Source organism: Notolepis coatsorum (assembly GCF_963971535.1).
Source record: "Notolepis coatsorum genome assembly, chromosome: 7".
Taxonomy (NCBI): domain Eukaryota; kingdom Metazoa; phylum Chordata; class Actinopteri; order Aulopiformes; family Paralepididae; genus Notolepis; species Notolepis coatsorum.
Window position 1 is genome coordinate 109615793 of NC_140171.1, and position 14663 is coordinate 109630455.

Here is a 14663-nt window from a genome sequence, read left to right on the forward strand (position 1 = left end):
TGATCAAGACTAAAGCCCGGGGAAAGAAAATGAAGTTGGAAAGTTGGATTCCAGAACTTTTAACAGCATTTAAAACGTGGAAATGGCTCTGTGTCCTCGGAATCGTGATTTATCGCAGTTCCCTTTGTGTTCATTCATGATTATTGATTGTTGTTTAAAAATAGCCCCAATACACACAATGCGTACAACAATGACGCAGCGATATTCCCTCGTTGCACCCGGGGACTTGGAACCTTCATGGTAATGTTACCGCCACAGTCCCCCCTCCCCCTGTACATTCATGGCACCTGCCAGAAATGATTGACTGACGGTCAACTTTGTAGTCGGCAGACCAGTGGGGGGAATGATAGGGCACAGCTGGATGAGCGACAGCAGAGAGAGAGAGAGAGAGAGAGAGAGAGAGAGAGAGATCTCCAGAGAGAGAGAGAGAGAGAGAGAGAGAGAGAGAGAGAGAGAGAGAGAGAGAGAGAGAGAGAGAGAGAGAGAGAGAGGAATGACTAACTCCCGGACTACTGCGCTATGCCGAGGCAGCACATGGGTATGGTGTCGGGGAAACGTCTTTTACTGCTAAAAGTCCATCCTGCAGCTTCCCACTGAGAGCAGACACGCCATTAGTTCTCATAACACTGTTTTTTTTATCAATTTGTAATCATTTCTACAGTAAGTGCATGTCACGGTCCGGCTCCTTACTGAGCTAATTGACAGATAGATTGTGATACATTTGTTGTGGTATGAATTGCGAGTGGGGTCAGTGCAGAGGAACAATCCCACTCAATTTAGCTCCGAGATGGAATATTTATCTGGTTAGGCTCATAGTAACCTTGGGGTCTGCTTTCTCGGTGACCACGAAGACATTGGTATTCATTCTTGTTAATGTGAGCCAAAAGTACGACTTTCAGAGCGTCCCTGTGCTTTTTATTCAGGCAGAGGTGTTCTGTCAAGGCTATACAGAAACAATTACAAATAAATTTAAATAGCAGCATTCAGGTTTTGCCTTTCCTTCCACCACTGCTCACTAATACAAATATTCACACGGTTGTTATCAGTGGTGGAAAGTAACTACGTATTTTTACTCAAGTACTGTACTTAAGTACAATTTTGAGCTACTTGTACTTTATGTGAGTATTTTCATTTTAGGGAACGTTATACTTTTACTCCACTGCATTTCAAAGGAGATATTGTACTTTTTACTCCACTACATTTATCTGAACCCATCAGTTACTACTTACTTTGAAGGAAAATATTTTGCATAGAAAACATGGGAAAAAATGTATGAAGATGATGTAATTTCACAGCAGACATAATCAGAGCAGCATAACTGGACCACATACCACTTTAACATAACCTTTAATCAGAGCAGCATAACTGGACCACATACCACTTTAACATAACCTTTAATCAGAGCAGCATAACTGGACCACATACCACTTTAACATAACCTTTAATCAGAGCAGCATAACTGGACCACATACCACTTTAACATAACCTGTAGATGTCAGTGGATCGAGGGTTGAATGCTCCCAACCACAAGAATACACAAACGTCATGTAGAATGCATACTTTTACTTTAGATACTTAAGTAAATTAAATAACAAATACTTCTCTACTTGTACTTAACACTTTGATCGCCATGGGTTAAATTCATAATTTACCATCCCTCGCCATCTCTATTTGTCTATGGAGAAGTTCCCCTTCTTTGTAGGGCTATAACTTTTTAAATTCTATTGCTAAATTGCCATTATTATGGCCCATTTAATGTCCTATATGTATTGTTCAGGGTGTAGCAACGTTAAACTTTTTCATTCACATATTCATACTAAAATATGGTCTAAAGTATAAGTATGTTTTTATCGTTTTCTGCAGCTTTCTTCAGAACGTGATTTATAGCCCTAAATGCATTATATTAATGATCAAATACAGTTTGGTAGGAATCTGTGCGAGATAACAAATTTCAACTGGATGTGCTTCTAGGAGTTACTACATATCATCTGATGATGACCGGATGGGCGGGGGATCGTTTATAATTCCGTGGGCAGCGTTAGATGATTCATCCAGAGTGGGTCATATGTTCATCATAGCAGTTTATATGGAACACGTTAGAATTAGTGCTGTCAAACGATTAAAATATTTAACTCGATTAATCGCATGATTGTCCATAGTTAACTCGCGATTAATCGCAAATTAATAGCATTTTTTTTTTAATCTTTTTTTTTACCTTAAACAGATCTTTTTCAAGTTCCAAGTTTTAATACTCTTATCAACATGCGAGTCAACAAATGCTTGCTTTGTGCAGCCATTTAACACAAAAGGATGACCCTCATGCATTGCAAATTTGCATCAAATTCAAAACAGAGTGATGCACAAAATAACTTAAAAGAAAATAATAATTTAAAACAATGAATAAAGTGTGCATGAAATAATAGGGGAAAGAAAACATTAGGAACTTGTTACATTCACACACACAAGGGCTGATTAATCACACACCCCCCTCTCTCCCTCACACACACACTCTCCCAGCTCTTTTTCTCTTTTGCCCCTTCCTCATCTCTCTCACCCCCCTCTCTCTCTATATCTCACACACACACACACACACACACACACACACACTTCAGAAACAAACATAGTATCAATGAGAGCATCAATAATACACCTGAGTGAAGTCTAGTAAAAAAAAAAAAAAATGTATTTATTTATTTTTTTTAGTTAATCTTGAGTTAAAAAAATTAGTGGCATTAATAGAATCGGGAGTTAACGCGATATTAACGCGATATATTTGACAGCCTTAGTTAGAATATAACGCTGAATCTTACCGTGGCTTCCTCGCGCCGCTGGCAGATGAGCGTGGAACAGAATTTGTTCTATTATGGGATGGAGATCCATTTCCAGGTTGTATAATAGTATATACGTCCAAATCATGTTGTTTTTTCGAGTTATTTGCACCGATCGATGTTCACTGTGTCAAGACGGAGTCTCTCTAACGATAGCGAGTGCCCGGACCACATATGGATGAGCACTACCGGTTCAAAGGCTCATTTCCGGTTGGCGATCTGCCGATCGGCCACCAGATGGCGCTCTTGAACCGCTAGAGAGTTGAGTGGAGCTTTGCAGTGTGTCTCAGGGCTCCGGAGGGGAAATATGATTTCGCTCACAGATTTTTGAAATATTGACATCAAAGACGAGTTACGGCGTCTTCGGCAGAATGAGCATGGCTAGGAATGACGTCTTAACTCGTCCCCGGCGATCATAGTGTTAAGTAGAATTGGAATGGAGTACTTATTTATTTGGGTATTTCTACTTTTACTTAAGTAAAGGAACTGTGTACTTCTTCCACCACTGGTTGTTATCAGCAGTGTTGTTTGGCTATTTTCCAGGATATTTGGCCACGTCAGTCATCGGTCCGAGTGGCAGCTGGTGAAGATAGACTTCAGGTCCATCTTCAACAGGAGGTGCATGGAGGGGGACTACCAGACGTGGCACCTACATAACCAGGTAAGCCCCCCGTGATGGGTTCCTGGTCAGTGGGCTTCCTGCAGGATGTGTATGGAGGGGGACTACCAGACGTGACACCTACATAACCTGGTAAGCCCCCCGTGATGGGTGCCTGGTAGGGCTGACATTCGATATTTTTTTGGAATTCGAAGCTTCGGGGCCGAGATTCGATTTAAATTCGGAAATTATTATTTTATTTATTTATTTATTTATTTATTTATTTATTTATTTATTTATTTATTTATTTATTTATTTATTTATTTATTTATTTATTTATTTATTTATTTATTTATTTATTTATTTATTTATTTATTTATTTATTTATTTATTTATTTTTATTTAAAAAAAATTATGTTGTGGGACTACCAGACGTGACACCTACATAACCTGGTAAGCCCCCCCGTGATGGGTGCCTGGTCAGTGGGCTTCCTGCAGGGGGTGTATGGAGGGGGACTACGAGACATGGTCAGTGGGCTTACTGGGTAGGGAGTTTATTTTGTAAAGCCCCATGACACTAGCTACCAATGTGCTGTCGCCTTGGTGGAGCTGTGGTATCTTTGTGACACCCAGATGTGGCTTTTGGTCCATGGTCTCTAATATAGGACACGAGTCAGCAGCATAAATCACCTTGTTCATATTCCACAAACCAGTACTTCACAAGAATGAGTTTTATAGCAAATACTTCTTGCCTGTGGCCCTTTTTATTCTGCTGTGTAACCCAAAGCCGTCAAGAGGATGAAAGGACCATCCAAGTGCTCCTGCCCGTCTTCGTCACCAGTGGTGCAGTGGCAAATTGACAGTAGGTCAAACGCTCCACGCGCGTGCGCGCGCATGTGCACGCGCGTGCGCGCATGCACAGTTTTTTTTGGCGCAGATTTTTTTTTTTTTTTTTTTTGCCTTGAAATAGAGAAGCTGAAAAAGGTAGCAGGATGTTGCCTATATTGTCAACAGATATGGTTGAAAAACAAACAATGTTTTAAATGTATTGATACAATTTCTTTAATTGAATCAACTTAAACTAGAAAAGTAAATACAAACTAAATTAACAATGTAAGTTACATTGTTAATTTAGTTTGTATTTACTTTTAGTTTAAGTTAATTCAATTAAAGAAATTGTTTTACACACAAACACAAAAGCAAACTTAAAATAATCAGACAACTTGTGTTTACTTGGTTCTTTATTTTGAGAAGGGGAAAAAGTACACATCACTTACATTTTTTCAATGTAATTTGTTTCACAACAGTGGTTTCAAAACAGTTTCAAGTTTCTTTAATAGTTGTCATACAGAAGTACAGAATACTTTTATACAAAATGCTTCTTACTGTTACGCTCCAGAGACTGTGCTAGACAAGATAAGTATGAAATAAAATAAAGTAGCATGTAAAAAGAAGTAAAAATAGAGGTCCCAGTGTTCAGTATAGACATATGTACAATGTTCGATGCAGACTAGAAGTAACTGAGTTACCATACAATCAGTCAAGCAAGCCCCCACCAAGTGGTCCTGGGCCTATGATTTGGTTTTGCTATCCTCGTTATCTTGTCCTCAGCTGAGCGATGGCCTCTCAGCAGGGCCGGACTGGGGAAATAATTCATACCGGGAGATATAGCGCGAAATATAGCCCCAATCAGGCCACCTTTTAAGCGGGGGGTCTGGGGGTCCCCCACCCGGAAATGTTTTGTTACAAAGACTTAATTTCCTGCATTCTGGTGAATTTTAGTGCATGTGAATCACAAACTAATGAGCCAACAATTGCTTAGTACAATGTACTGTTATGAACCTCAAATAAAACTGTTGTGGCACTAGCAATGCTACACTCTCCACCTTCAAAAAGAAAAAAACAAGAGCTTTCTATTTACTATTATAATACAGTTAACCACTCTCTCCACCTATTCAAACAGAGCAAGAGCACAATACCATATTCACTTTACTGATGCACTACCCATCAACGGTTAAAATAGCCCTTTACACTCATGTGGTGAGCACACGCATGCATGCACAACGAAGACAGAAGATTGCGTTGTCTCAATCATTTTAACTATAAAATGAGCTCACTGACTGAAATTTCCAACAAAAAGCATCAATTGTCAAATAATATTGATCACATTAACTAGACTAGATGTTTTTGAGGAAATTAGAAAGGGAACAACAACTTAACCCTTGTGTCTGATCAGATTCTTATTTTTTTTGATAACTTTGCAGTGATTATGTTTGTAGCCAATGTGGCAAAGGTGTGTAATCTTTGAATTATCTTGGAATTATTTTGACTTTCTCTTTCATACATTGTTTATTCAACTTCAGCCCCAATCATAACCACCACATATTGTTTTTTGTAATGTCAGATTTAACAGTTGTACAGTGTTTCCCCCCCCAACCCCTCCCTACCCAACCCCCACCACACAACCCCACCCAACCTCCTCCAATGTACAGATTTCACGTCAAATGTATATACTCCCTTTTCTGTACTCTTTTTGTATCACAAACAGTACTGTATTTGCAAATCTGGTATGTCATAAATGTATAGATGTAGCAGTACTGTCTATCTGTATGTCATGTATGTCATATATGTCCTGATGAATTGAAAATGGGGGACCCTGATGTAAACAAGACGAAAGTCTTTCTCTGGTCTGCATCCCCTTAACAATTGTGTGTATTGAGCTGTACTGTATTGTACCCATTCTGCAATCTGTTAATAAAGTTTTCAATCAATCAATCAACAACTCCTTTCAGAAAAGTGGGTGTGCCATCTGCCATTCCATTCGCCGCCTCCGCTGTCAATCAGTTGTATCGCCTGGTCCCGCTCCACCAATCACAAGCGGCAGCACGGCTCCATTGTGTGTGTGAGAGAGAGAGTCAGATAGTTCTCCAACTCTGTCGCAGACAGTGAAATCCTGGTTGTTCCCCACCCACCTAGGTTATCTAACTATCGCGCCGCGCCGCCGCCACAACTAGAAACAATGGCCTGGCAAAAAAAAAGAAAAAAGTATAATAAAAAAATATAAAAAAAAAATTTTATATAATTTTTTTTTTTTTTCTGTGCAGGCCAGGCCACCGGGAAAACTCCCGGTGCTCCCGATGGCCAGTCCGGGCCTGCCTCTCAGCCAAGTTGCAACATATGTTGTTGAATCCCAGAACTCTGGAGGTGGCCCGTTGATCTTAATGAACATCAAAGATGCTACCCGTGAAATCATTAACCGTGTGCGTGTTGGGGTGATAATTTGATTCATGGCACTGAATCCCCTTTCACATTCTGCAGTGCTACATGGAATTACTTTTGTGCAATTCAATAAAGGCCTAAGCTCATCGGGTATCATTTCTCCATTGCTCTCAATAAAGTCCCTGAATCCATCAATGCAAGTTAACATTCCATGGCAATGACAGACACAGCCCATCGTTCACACCAAACCTGATGAGGGGCAGGGATTCAATGTGAAACGCCCTACCCAAAGCTGTAAAGGAATGTGAATCACTATTCAAAAACACTCAAAACCCAGTTGTACAATAAATGACCAAGTATGGCTTTGTCAGTATTCCAATGTACAGTGTGCCCCCCCCCCCCCAATGTACAGCCCCCCACCCACCCAACCTCCTCCAATGTACAGTTTCTACGTCAAATGTATATACACTCTTTTTCTGGACACTTTTTGTATCACAAACAGTACTGTATTTGCAAATCTGATATGTCATAAATGTATAGATGTAGCAGTACTGTCTATCTGTATGTCATATATGTTATGATGAATTGAAAATGGGAGACCCTGATGTAAACAAGACGAAAGTCTTTCTCTGGTATGCATCCCCTTAACAATTGTATGTATTGAGCTGTACTGTACTGTACCCATTCTGCAATCTGTTAATACACTTTTCAATCAATCAATCAATAATATTGTTCATAGCAGCTAGCCTATCTCAGACTGTTAGTTAAAGCTGTTGATAAAAAGTGCACTGACTTGTGTGCTGTTTGGGAACAGTTGACAATGTTTATGTAAAGACAGTAAGGGTTTTCATCAGCTCACCTGAATATGTGTTCTCAAGTTAGTATTGGACGTGTGGGACGTCGAGAGCAGCTTCGTTTTTGGTTGACACAATAAACACCTAAACACATGTTTTAGGCGTTTTTTCAGTCAAACTCATAAACGTGTCCAGGTAGGGCCATGGAGATGCAGTGTTGTTATTGTTGTTGACATCATCTTCATCAATGCCCTCAGTGGAAACATCAAATCCATCTGCCATTATTTCGCGCTGACTGGTTCTGTTATTGTAAATTGCATGATCCATTCATTCTCATTCAGTGGTCTGCGTTTCGATTTTCACTTCCTGGTTTGCGGCCTGGAGTCCCGCCCTATCCTGCCTCTGATTGGCCTACCCGTAAAGTTTTGGCCTACCATACCCAATCGTGAGTCGTCACTCATATCTAAACAAACCAACCAATCATAGTGGGTTTTTTACAGGGAGTTTTTTTTTCTCCTCGCAGATCTTCTAGTCTAGACTCTTTCTCCCGAAAGTAGCGTGTAACGTTTTTGTGTGCGTGACTGCGCGTACACGCGGGAACATATCCGTGCGCGATTGCGCGTACTTCAGCCTCAGTGACCGAGGTAAAACGCCGTTTTACCGCGGTTGACCAGCACTGCACCACTGTTCGTCACAGACGCGACAGCGTCAGCGATCTGTTGTTGTGCATGTTTTTCCATTGGGTTTCTCTTATCGGGGGGGGGGGGGGGGGACCCTTGCGAGCACGGGGAGAACATGCAAACTCCACACAGAAAGGCCTGGGAGATCACCCACCTGGGTACCTTGACCTTCTTGCTGTGAGGCGACAGTGTTACCACTACGCCACCATGCCGCCATAGTATGAGCAGGATCCCTTCATTGACCATATTCATGCGGCAGCCATGGGAACAGGGTGGAATAAGCATAAGACATAAGAGGAAATGGCCACCATGTGAATACGGTCAATAGCCTGCTTTGGCAGAGTAATCTTTGATCATTGGCCTATCTTTCTGCTTTCAGCCAAGTGCTGTAGTGACTAGTGAGGGTAATCTTTGACCATTGGCCTGTCCTTCTGCTTTCAGCCAAGTGCTGTAGTGACTAGTGAGGGTAATATTTGATCATTGCCCTGTCCTTCTGCTTTCAGCCAAGTGCTGTCGTGAGTGGACTAAAGCTCTTACTCTTACTGTAGCTCCATAAGCACGTCTGCATATTCTCACTCATTTATACAGATGTTCTGTGTGAATCCACCCTGCGCACATTAAACCGTCCCAAAACCATTGGACCAGGTTAGGCCCAAAGCCAAAAGATTTAAGAGTGCTCCTTTAGTCAGTCTTCCCTACTAACACAATTGTCAGTGTTAGCGGGTGGGAAGCCGGTGGGGTATGTGTCCTGGTCATTGTAAACCGCAACTCCTACTGGTCGGTCGGGGCACCTGTTAAGCAGGGAGGGGATCTGGGGGAAATAGCGTGAACCTCTGCATGCGTTACGTTCCCCCAGTGAAACTCCTTGCTGTGAAAAGAAGCGGCTGGTGACTCCACATGTATCGGAGGAGGCATGTAGTAGTTCTACACCCTCCCCAGGCTGACAGTGGGGCAATGCGCGCAACAACCAGGAAGGGAATAGGCATAACGACTAAATTGGGATTGGTGAAAAATACAGAAAGCCCAAAAATAAATAGAATAAAAAAAGAAATCATAAAAAGGTGCTCCTTTATTCAGAGCCTGCTTCTGTAATGGGTTTTGACACCCATATTGCAGGCTAATTATCAATACATGTACTGTAGCATATGGAAGTAGACAGTAAACAGTCCGAGCCAATTATAGGAGTAACACCTCTGATCAGAAGGGTGGAGTCAGCTCCAAGAACAAAGTGTTTATATTTTCATGCAGAACGTTACGTTGGTAGCCCGATCTCGCTTAACACATTCGGGGCCATTTGGATCCGTCTAATATCACTCTAGAGTCAGACGGCCAGCATTTCTAAACAGACTTGCATAGTTTGTGAGGCTGTTTGTAGAGCTAAATCTATACTTTATAGTATTGCTACTGTATCTGTCCATTCTCATTGTCAATTGACATCATAAACCGTCCCTTCAAAATGGCTTAAAGAAATAATTTGTTCATCAATACGTTCTCATTTTATAGCATCGTGAATATAAGCGTTATAAGGGATTTGGACTAGTACCTATATTTCCTGGAAGGCGAGATACAGGGCGCTAAGCTAATAACATTAAATCGAACAGCGTTTCGGCTATAGAGAAGCTAGAGCTAAAACGGGGGCGGGGGACGTTGTTTCTGATTATTGATTACCAATAACCGCGTTAGCCTCAGTAGCCACATTCGCTGATCGGGTGGATGGCTATCATAACAAGGCCTGATCAGCGTGTAATTTATGTGAAAAAAATCTTACCGTGGGCCGGTTGGATCCCCCAAAGGATTTCCCAGTTATCGATCGCCATCTGGTAGATCGATATGTCCATTGGCTGATCATATATTCCTTTACTGCACACTGAAATCCGCGTCCCAAAATGTATTCCGTGCTACAGGCTACAGGCATAGCTTCATGTTAGCAGAAAACTACATTGGAGATCCAGAAAAAAAAAATACAACTTCTGCCACAGGGAACACTGCATTGTCGAGATAGCGCCCCTAAGAGGATCTGGCCAGTAATGCACTTTTTCGAATTCAAAGAGTAGGGTACTTCTGCAGTGCTGCTCGTGACATTGAGTAGGATATTAAAATGGAATAAAAGCCAAAACAACCTTGCCACGGACATGTCCGTGGATGGCCCTCTAGCGGTGGATCCGAAACACGGACATCTCCGTGGTTGGCCGGGAAACGGTTAAAATATGTCAATAAAGTACTAATCGACCACAGGAAAATGGTACATATTGTCCGTTATGTTACAGCCATAAGTAATATATTGATGTATTTATGAAAATGTACAGTGTGTACATATTACAATATTATATATGACACTTTTGTTTTCTTTCTTTTTTTTACCGTTTTCAGAAAACTTGTGTTGCTTCCCTGCTGTTGCTCCCATTCACTTCATAACACTGTTCAACAAGTCTGGAACTGCTCAAGTGTTGCCCGTTTTACCTTCAGAGGGAAATCTCTGCCATCCTTACAGCGGCGGTATACATCCACCCACGGGCTGACGCTGACACTGCGCTGAGCGAACTTTATAGTGAACTCAGCAAACTCTAGAATCAACATCCCAAGGCAGTTCCCATCATTGCAGGCGACTTCAAACACTGCAACTTGAAGAAAGTAATGCAGAAAGTAAGTATCACCAACACATATCCAGTCCGACAAGAAATGGAAAGACTCTGGACCATTGTTACACCACAATCAAACAAGCATACAGAGCCGTTGTGAGCCTGGCCTTCGGCGAGTCAGACCACGAGTCCATGCTGCTACTTCCTGTTTACAAACAGCAGCTGAAAGCCACGCCCACAATGTCAAGAACGAGGCAACGCTGGACAGAGGGAGCCTCACTACAGCTACAGGGTGGGCTGGGAATCAAGCACTGGAGTGTATTCAAGGACACAGATCTGGATGTGTATACAGAACATGTCACTGGATACATTAACACATTAGTGGACGAATGTATCCCAACCAAGACAGTTAGATAATTTCCAAACTGCAAACCATGGATAAACTCAGACATCCGCAATAAACTAAGAGAAAGGAGAACAGCCTTCAAATCCGGGGACTCCGATCTCTGCAAGAAGGCCAAGCATGACCTCAGACACGCCATCAAAAAAAGGAAAAACAGACTACAAAAATAATTCCAATATGGGGGCTCTGGTTCCGACACCAGATGAATGTAACAAGGACTGAGAACTATAACCGGCCAGCAGGGGGGGTCAGGAATGGTCACCAACACCGACCCCGCCCTACCAGATGAGCTCAAGACATCTCGCTTTAAGGAAGCAAACACTGCACAAACGAACAAACTGATCACCCAACTAGAGTAACACATACTACAACTGTCAGAGTATGAGGTCCGCAGAACCTTCAAGAAAGTGAAAGCAGGGAAGGCAGCTGGCCCAGACAGAATTTCACCCTGTGTCTTTAAGACCTGTGCGGACCAGCTGGCTCCTGTGTTCACCGACATATTCAACGCATCACTGCAGCAGCCCGCCATTCCAGTGTGCCTGCCAAACTGGTACTGCAGCTGAAGGACCTAGGCCTGGACACCCCCACCTGCAACTGGATTATGGACTTTAACGGGCAGGCCACAGGTGGTAAGGATTGGTGACATCGCATCCACTCTGATCCTCAACACCGGTGCACCGCAAGGCTGCTGCCTTAGCCCTAGGCTGTACTATCTGTTCACATATGACTGTACAGCCACACATAACAGCAACAGGATTATCAAGACGACACCACAGTCATTGGACTTATAAACAACAATGATGAGACAGAGTACAGAGATGAGCGTTGGTGCAAAGACAACTGCCTTGCATTGAATGCCAGCAAGACTAAGGAGCTCATCGTGGACTTTAGGAGACATCAGGACAACCACTCCGCCATCAGCCTGGATGGGATATCAGTGGAGGTTGTCAACTGCTTCCGGTTCCTAGGACTCCAGATCTCCTAATGACCTAAGGTGGACCTACAACAATGTTCAAGAAGGCCCACCAGTGCCTCTACCCCCTGCGGTGCCTCAGGAAGTGTGGCATAAGCATGCAATGGCGTGTGAACTTATACCGAGGCACCATAGAGAGCGTAATGACCGAGCTGTATCACCGTGTGGTATGGCAACACCACCACTCAGGATAAGAAAGCCATCCAGAGGGTCGTGAGGACGGCAGAAAAGATCATCGGGGTTCACTGCCATCCATCAAGGAGATCCATGAGTCCAGGTGTCGGAAAATAGCCATCTCCATCATCCAGGACCACAACCACCCGGGACACCAGCTGTTCGCCCCCCCTGCGATCCGGTTGCCGTTACCGCAGCATACAAACTAACACAACAGTTTCTACCCTAGGCCTGATGAACAGCTCATTACTGGACTCAAATGCTGCTACAATGCTCAGCCACTTTACTGCACCCTCGTGCATCGATATAATGTGCAATTATTTTATTTCGATTGGGTACTTATTTTTATAATTTTTTATTTGTATTTACATATACTTAGTTGTACTTATTTGATTGCACATACCGCAGGCAGTTTATTGTTTATAAATACCTGCTTTTTTATTCTGTAAATTGTTGCTTTTTTATTCCTTTATGCTGTGGAGCAAACGGAGAGTAAGAATTTCATTGTACTTGTTGCATTATGGAAAATAACACTATCTGAATCTGAACTTGCTGGGAAACAAACCCAGGGCGCTCGCATGTGAGGCAAATGCTTTTACCTCGAGACATACCTTTCTGATAGCCTTGCCCAAACCCTAACCTTAACCCTTACTTTCCATCTTAACCATAACCGTTAAACGTTAAAACGAATCATCATCACAGTATTGCTGTGTTGGTACCGGGGTGGTTGGGTGACTTAGTCTATTGGTGAGAGCACCCGTCTGTGACCACAAATCATTGTTGGTTTGATTCCGGTTGTGGTGTTATATCGTACATTATGTATCTTTTTTGCTGTGGTTGATTTAGTACTTTATTTACTATAACATAACGTACATTATGTAACTTCTTTCCTGTGGTCAATTAGTACATTGTTTAATTATTTTCTGATGAGATCCTGTTGATGTTGGAGACATTTAAAGCACCCGGTACACAGCAGTATTAGTCAGACCGTTTTAAAGTCTACAAGACACACTCCTTCATTCAGAGTCTGGTTCTTTAATTGGTTTAGACACCCATATGCACCGGCTAGGCTAATGATCAAAACATATACAGTAGCATGGAAGTAGACAACAGTCCAAGCCAATTATAGGAGTAACACCTCTGAAGGGTTGGGTGCTAGTCGGTTCCAAGAACAAATTGGACAGTGGCCCAAAGGAGAGAGTGTTTATAGCTCCTTTTACACATCCTGTTCAGGGCGGGGATGTTGCACTGTTATTCCACCTCTCTGTTCTGTATACAAGGTACAAACACGGAATGGGGGGGGCACATTGTTGTTCTGGCATTAAGTGGGCAGCAGAGGCGGACTCCTACAGGTCGGTTGGTGCGCCTGTACAGCAGAATCAGGAAGTAACGGGGGCAGCGTGAGCCTCCCACGCGTTACTCCAATCGAGAGATTGCGCTGTACAGGTGAAAAGATGCGACGGCTGCCTCCTCGTGTACCGGAGGGGACACGTGATGCAAGGCTTGGTCCTCACTGCAGCCAACCAGTGGGAGGCATAGTCTAGCAACTTTCGAGACAGGGGAGGGGAGAATTGAAGGGAGAACTGGCGATGTGAAAAATTGGGATGGGCGAAAAAAATAGGCAGTGTAAACAATATAACAATAATATAATAAACTCTGAGTATGTGCATATGAGCGAATAGGAATAGTAGGAATGATTGCGATCACATGAAAGGTGGGATAGAACAAAGACTGACCACATGATATAATAATAATAATAGGCTACATGTTTTACCTCTAATTACAACATGAGAAGATGCCTCTTTTACTTAAGAGTTTGGGTAAAAGCTCATGGTACATAATCAACTGGCTGGCCTGGACCACAGAGCAGTGACTGACTAGTACCTAATACATCAGCCAACAGACTAAACAGCATCACTGCATCGTCTACTTTGTGATAAAGAAATGTTTGGGGACATGGAAACGTAGGCTACATGACATGACATTTGATAACTGTTAAGATGGAGCCTGCCTGCGATTAGTAGCCTACAGACGTATCAATGAATGAATGAATGAAAACTTTATTTAACAGATTGCAGAATGGGTACAATACAGTACGGCTCAATACATACAATTGTTAAGGGGATGCAGACCTGAGAAAGACGTTTGTCTTGTTTCCATCAGGGTCCCCCATTTTCAATTCATATAGACATTTATGACATACATAACATACATGACATTTATGGCATAGGGACATATAGGTATTTAGTACTGATACATTTGTGACATAGGCGGTATTCAAATATACAGTACTGTTACCCCTAGATCCTGACAGAGTATATACATATGATGGGGAGGGGACTGTACATTAGGAGGGGGTGGGTGGGTGGGAGGGGAATATACATACGGCGGGGAGGGAATATATACATGCGGTGG

General features: G+C 42.5%; 1 protein-coding gene across 1 annotated transcript in view; it reads left to right on the forward strand.

Annotated features, from left to right (window-relative positions):
- sorcs1 (sortilin-related VPS10 domain containing receptor 1) overlaps positions 1-14663 on the forward strand; it is a gene marked incomplete at both ends in the record, with an annotated part of 670421 nt that overhangs the window by 619362 nt on the left and 36396 nt on the right. Inside the window, one exon of the mRNA XM_084318344.1 lies at positions 3372-3489. Within this exon, the coding sequence (XP_084174470.1) occupies positions 3372-3489 (118 nt within the window). The remainder of the gene's footprint in view (positions 1-3371; positions 3490-14663) is intronic.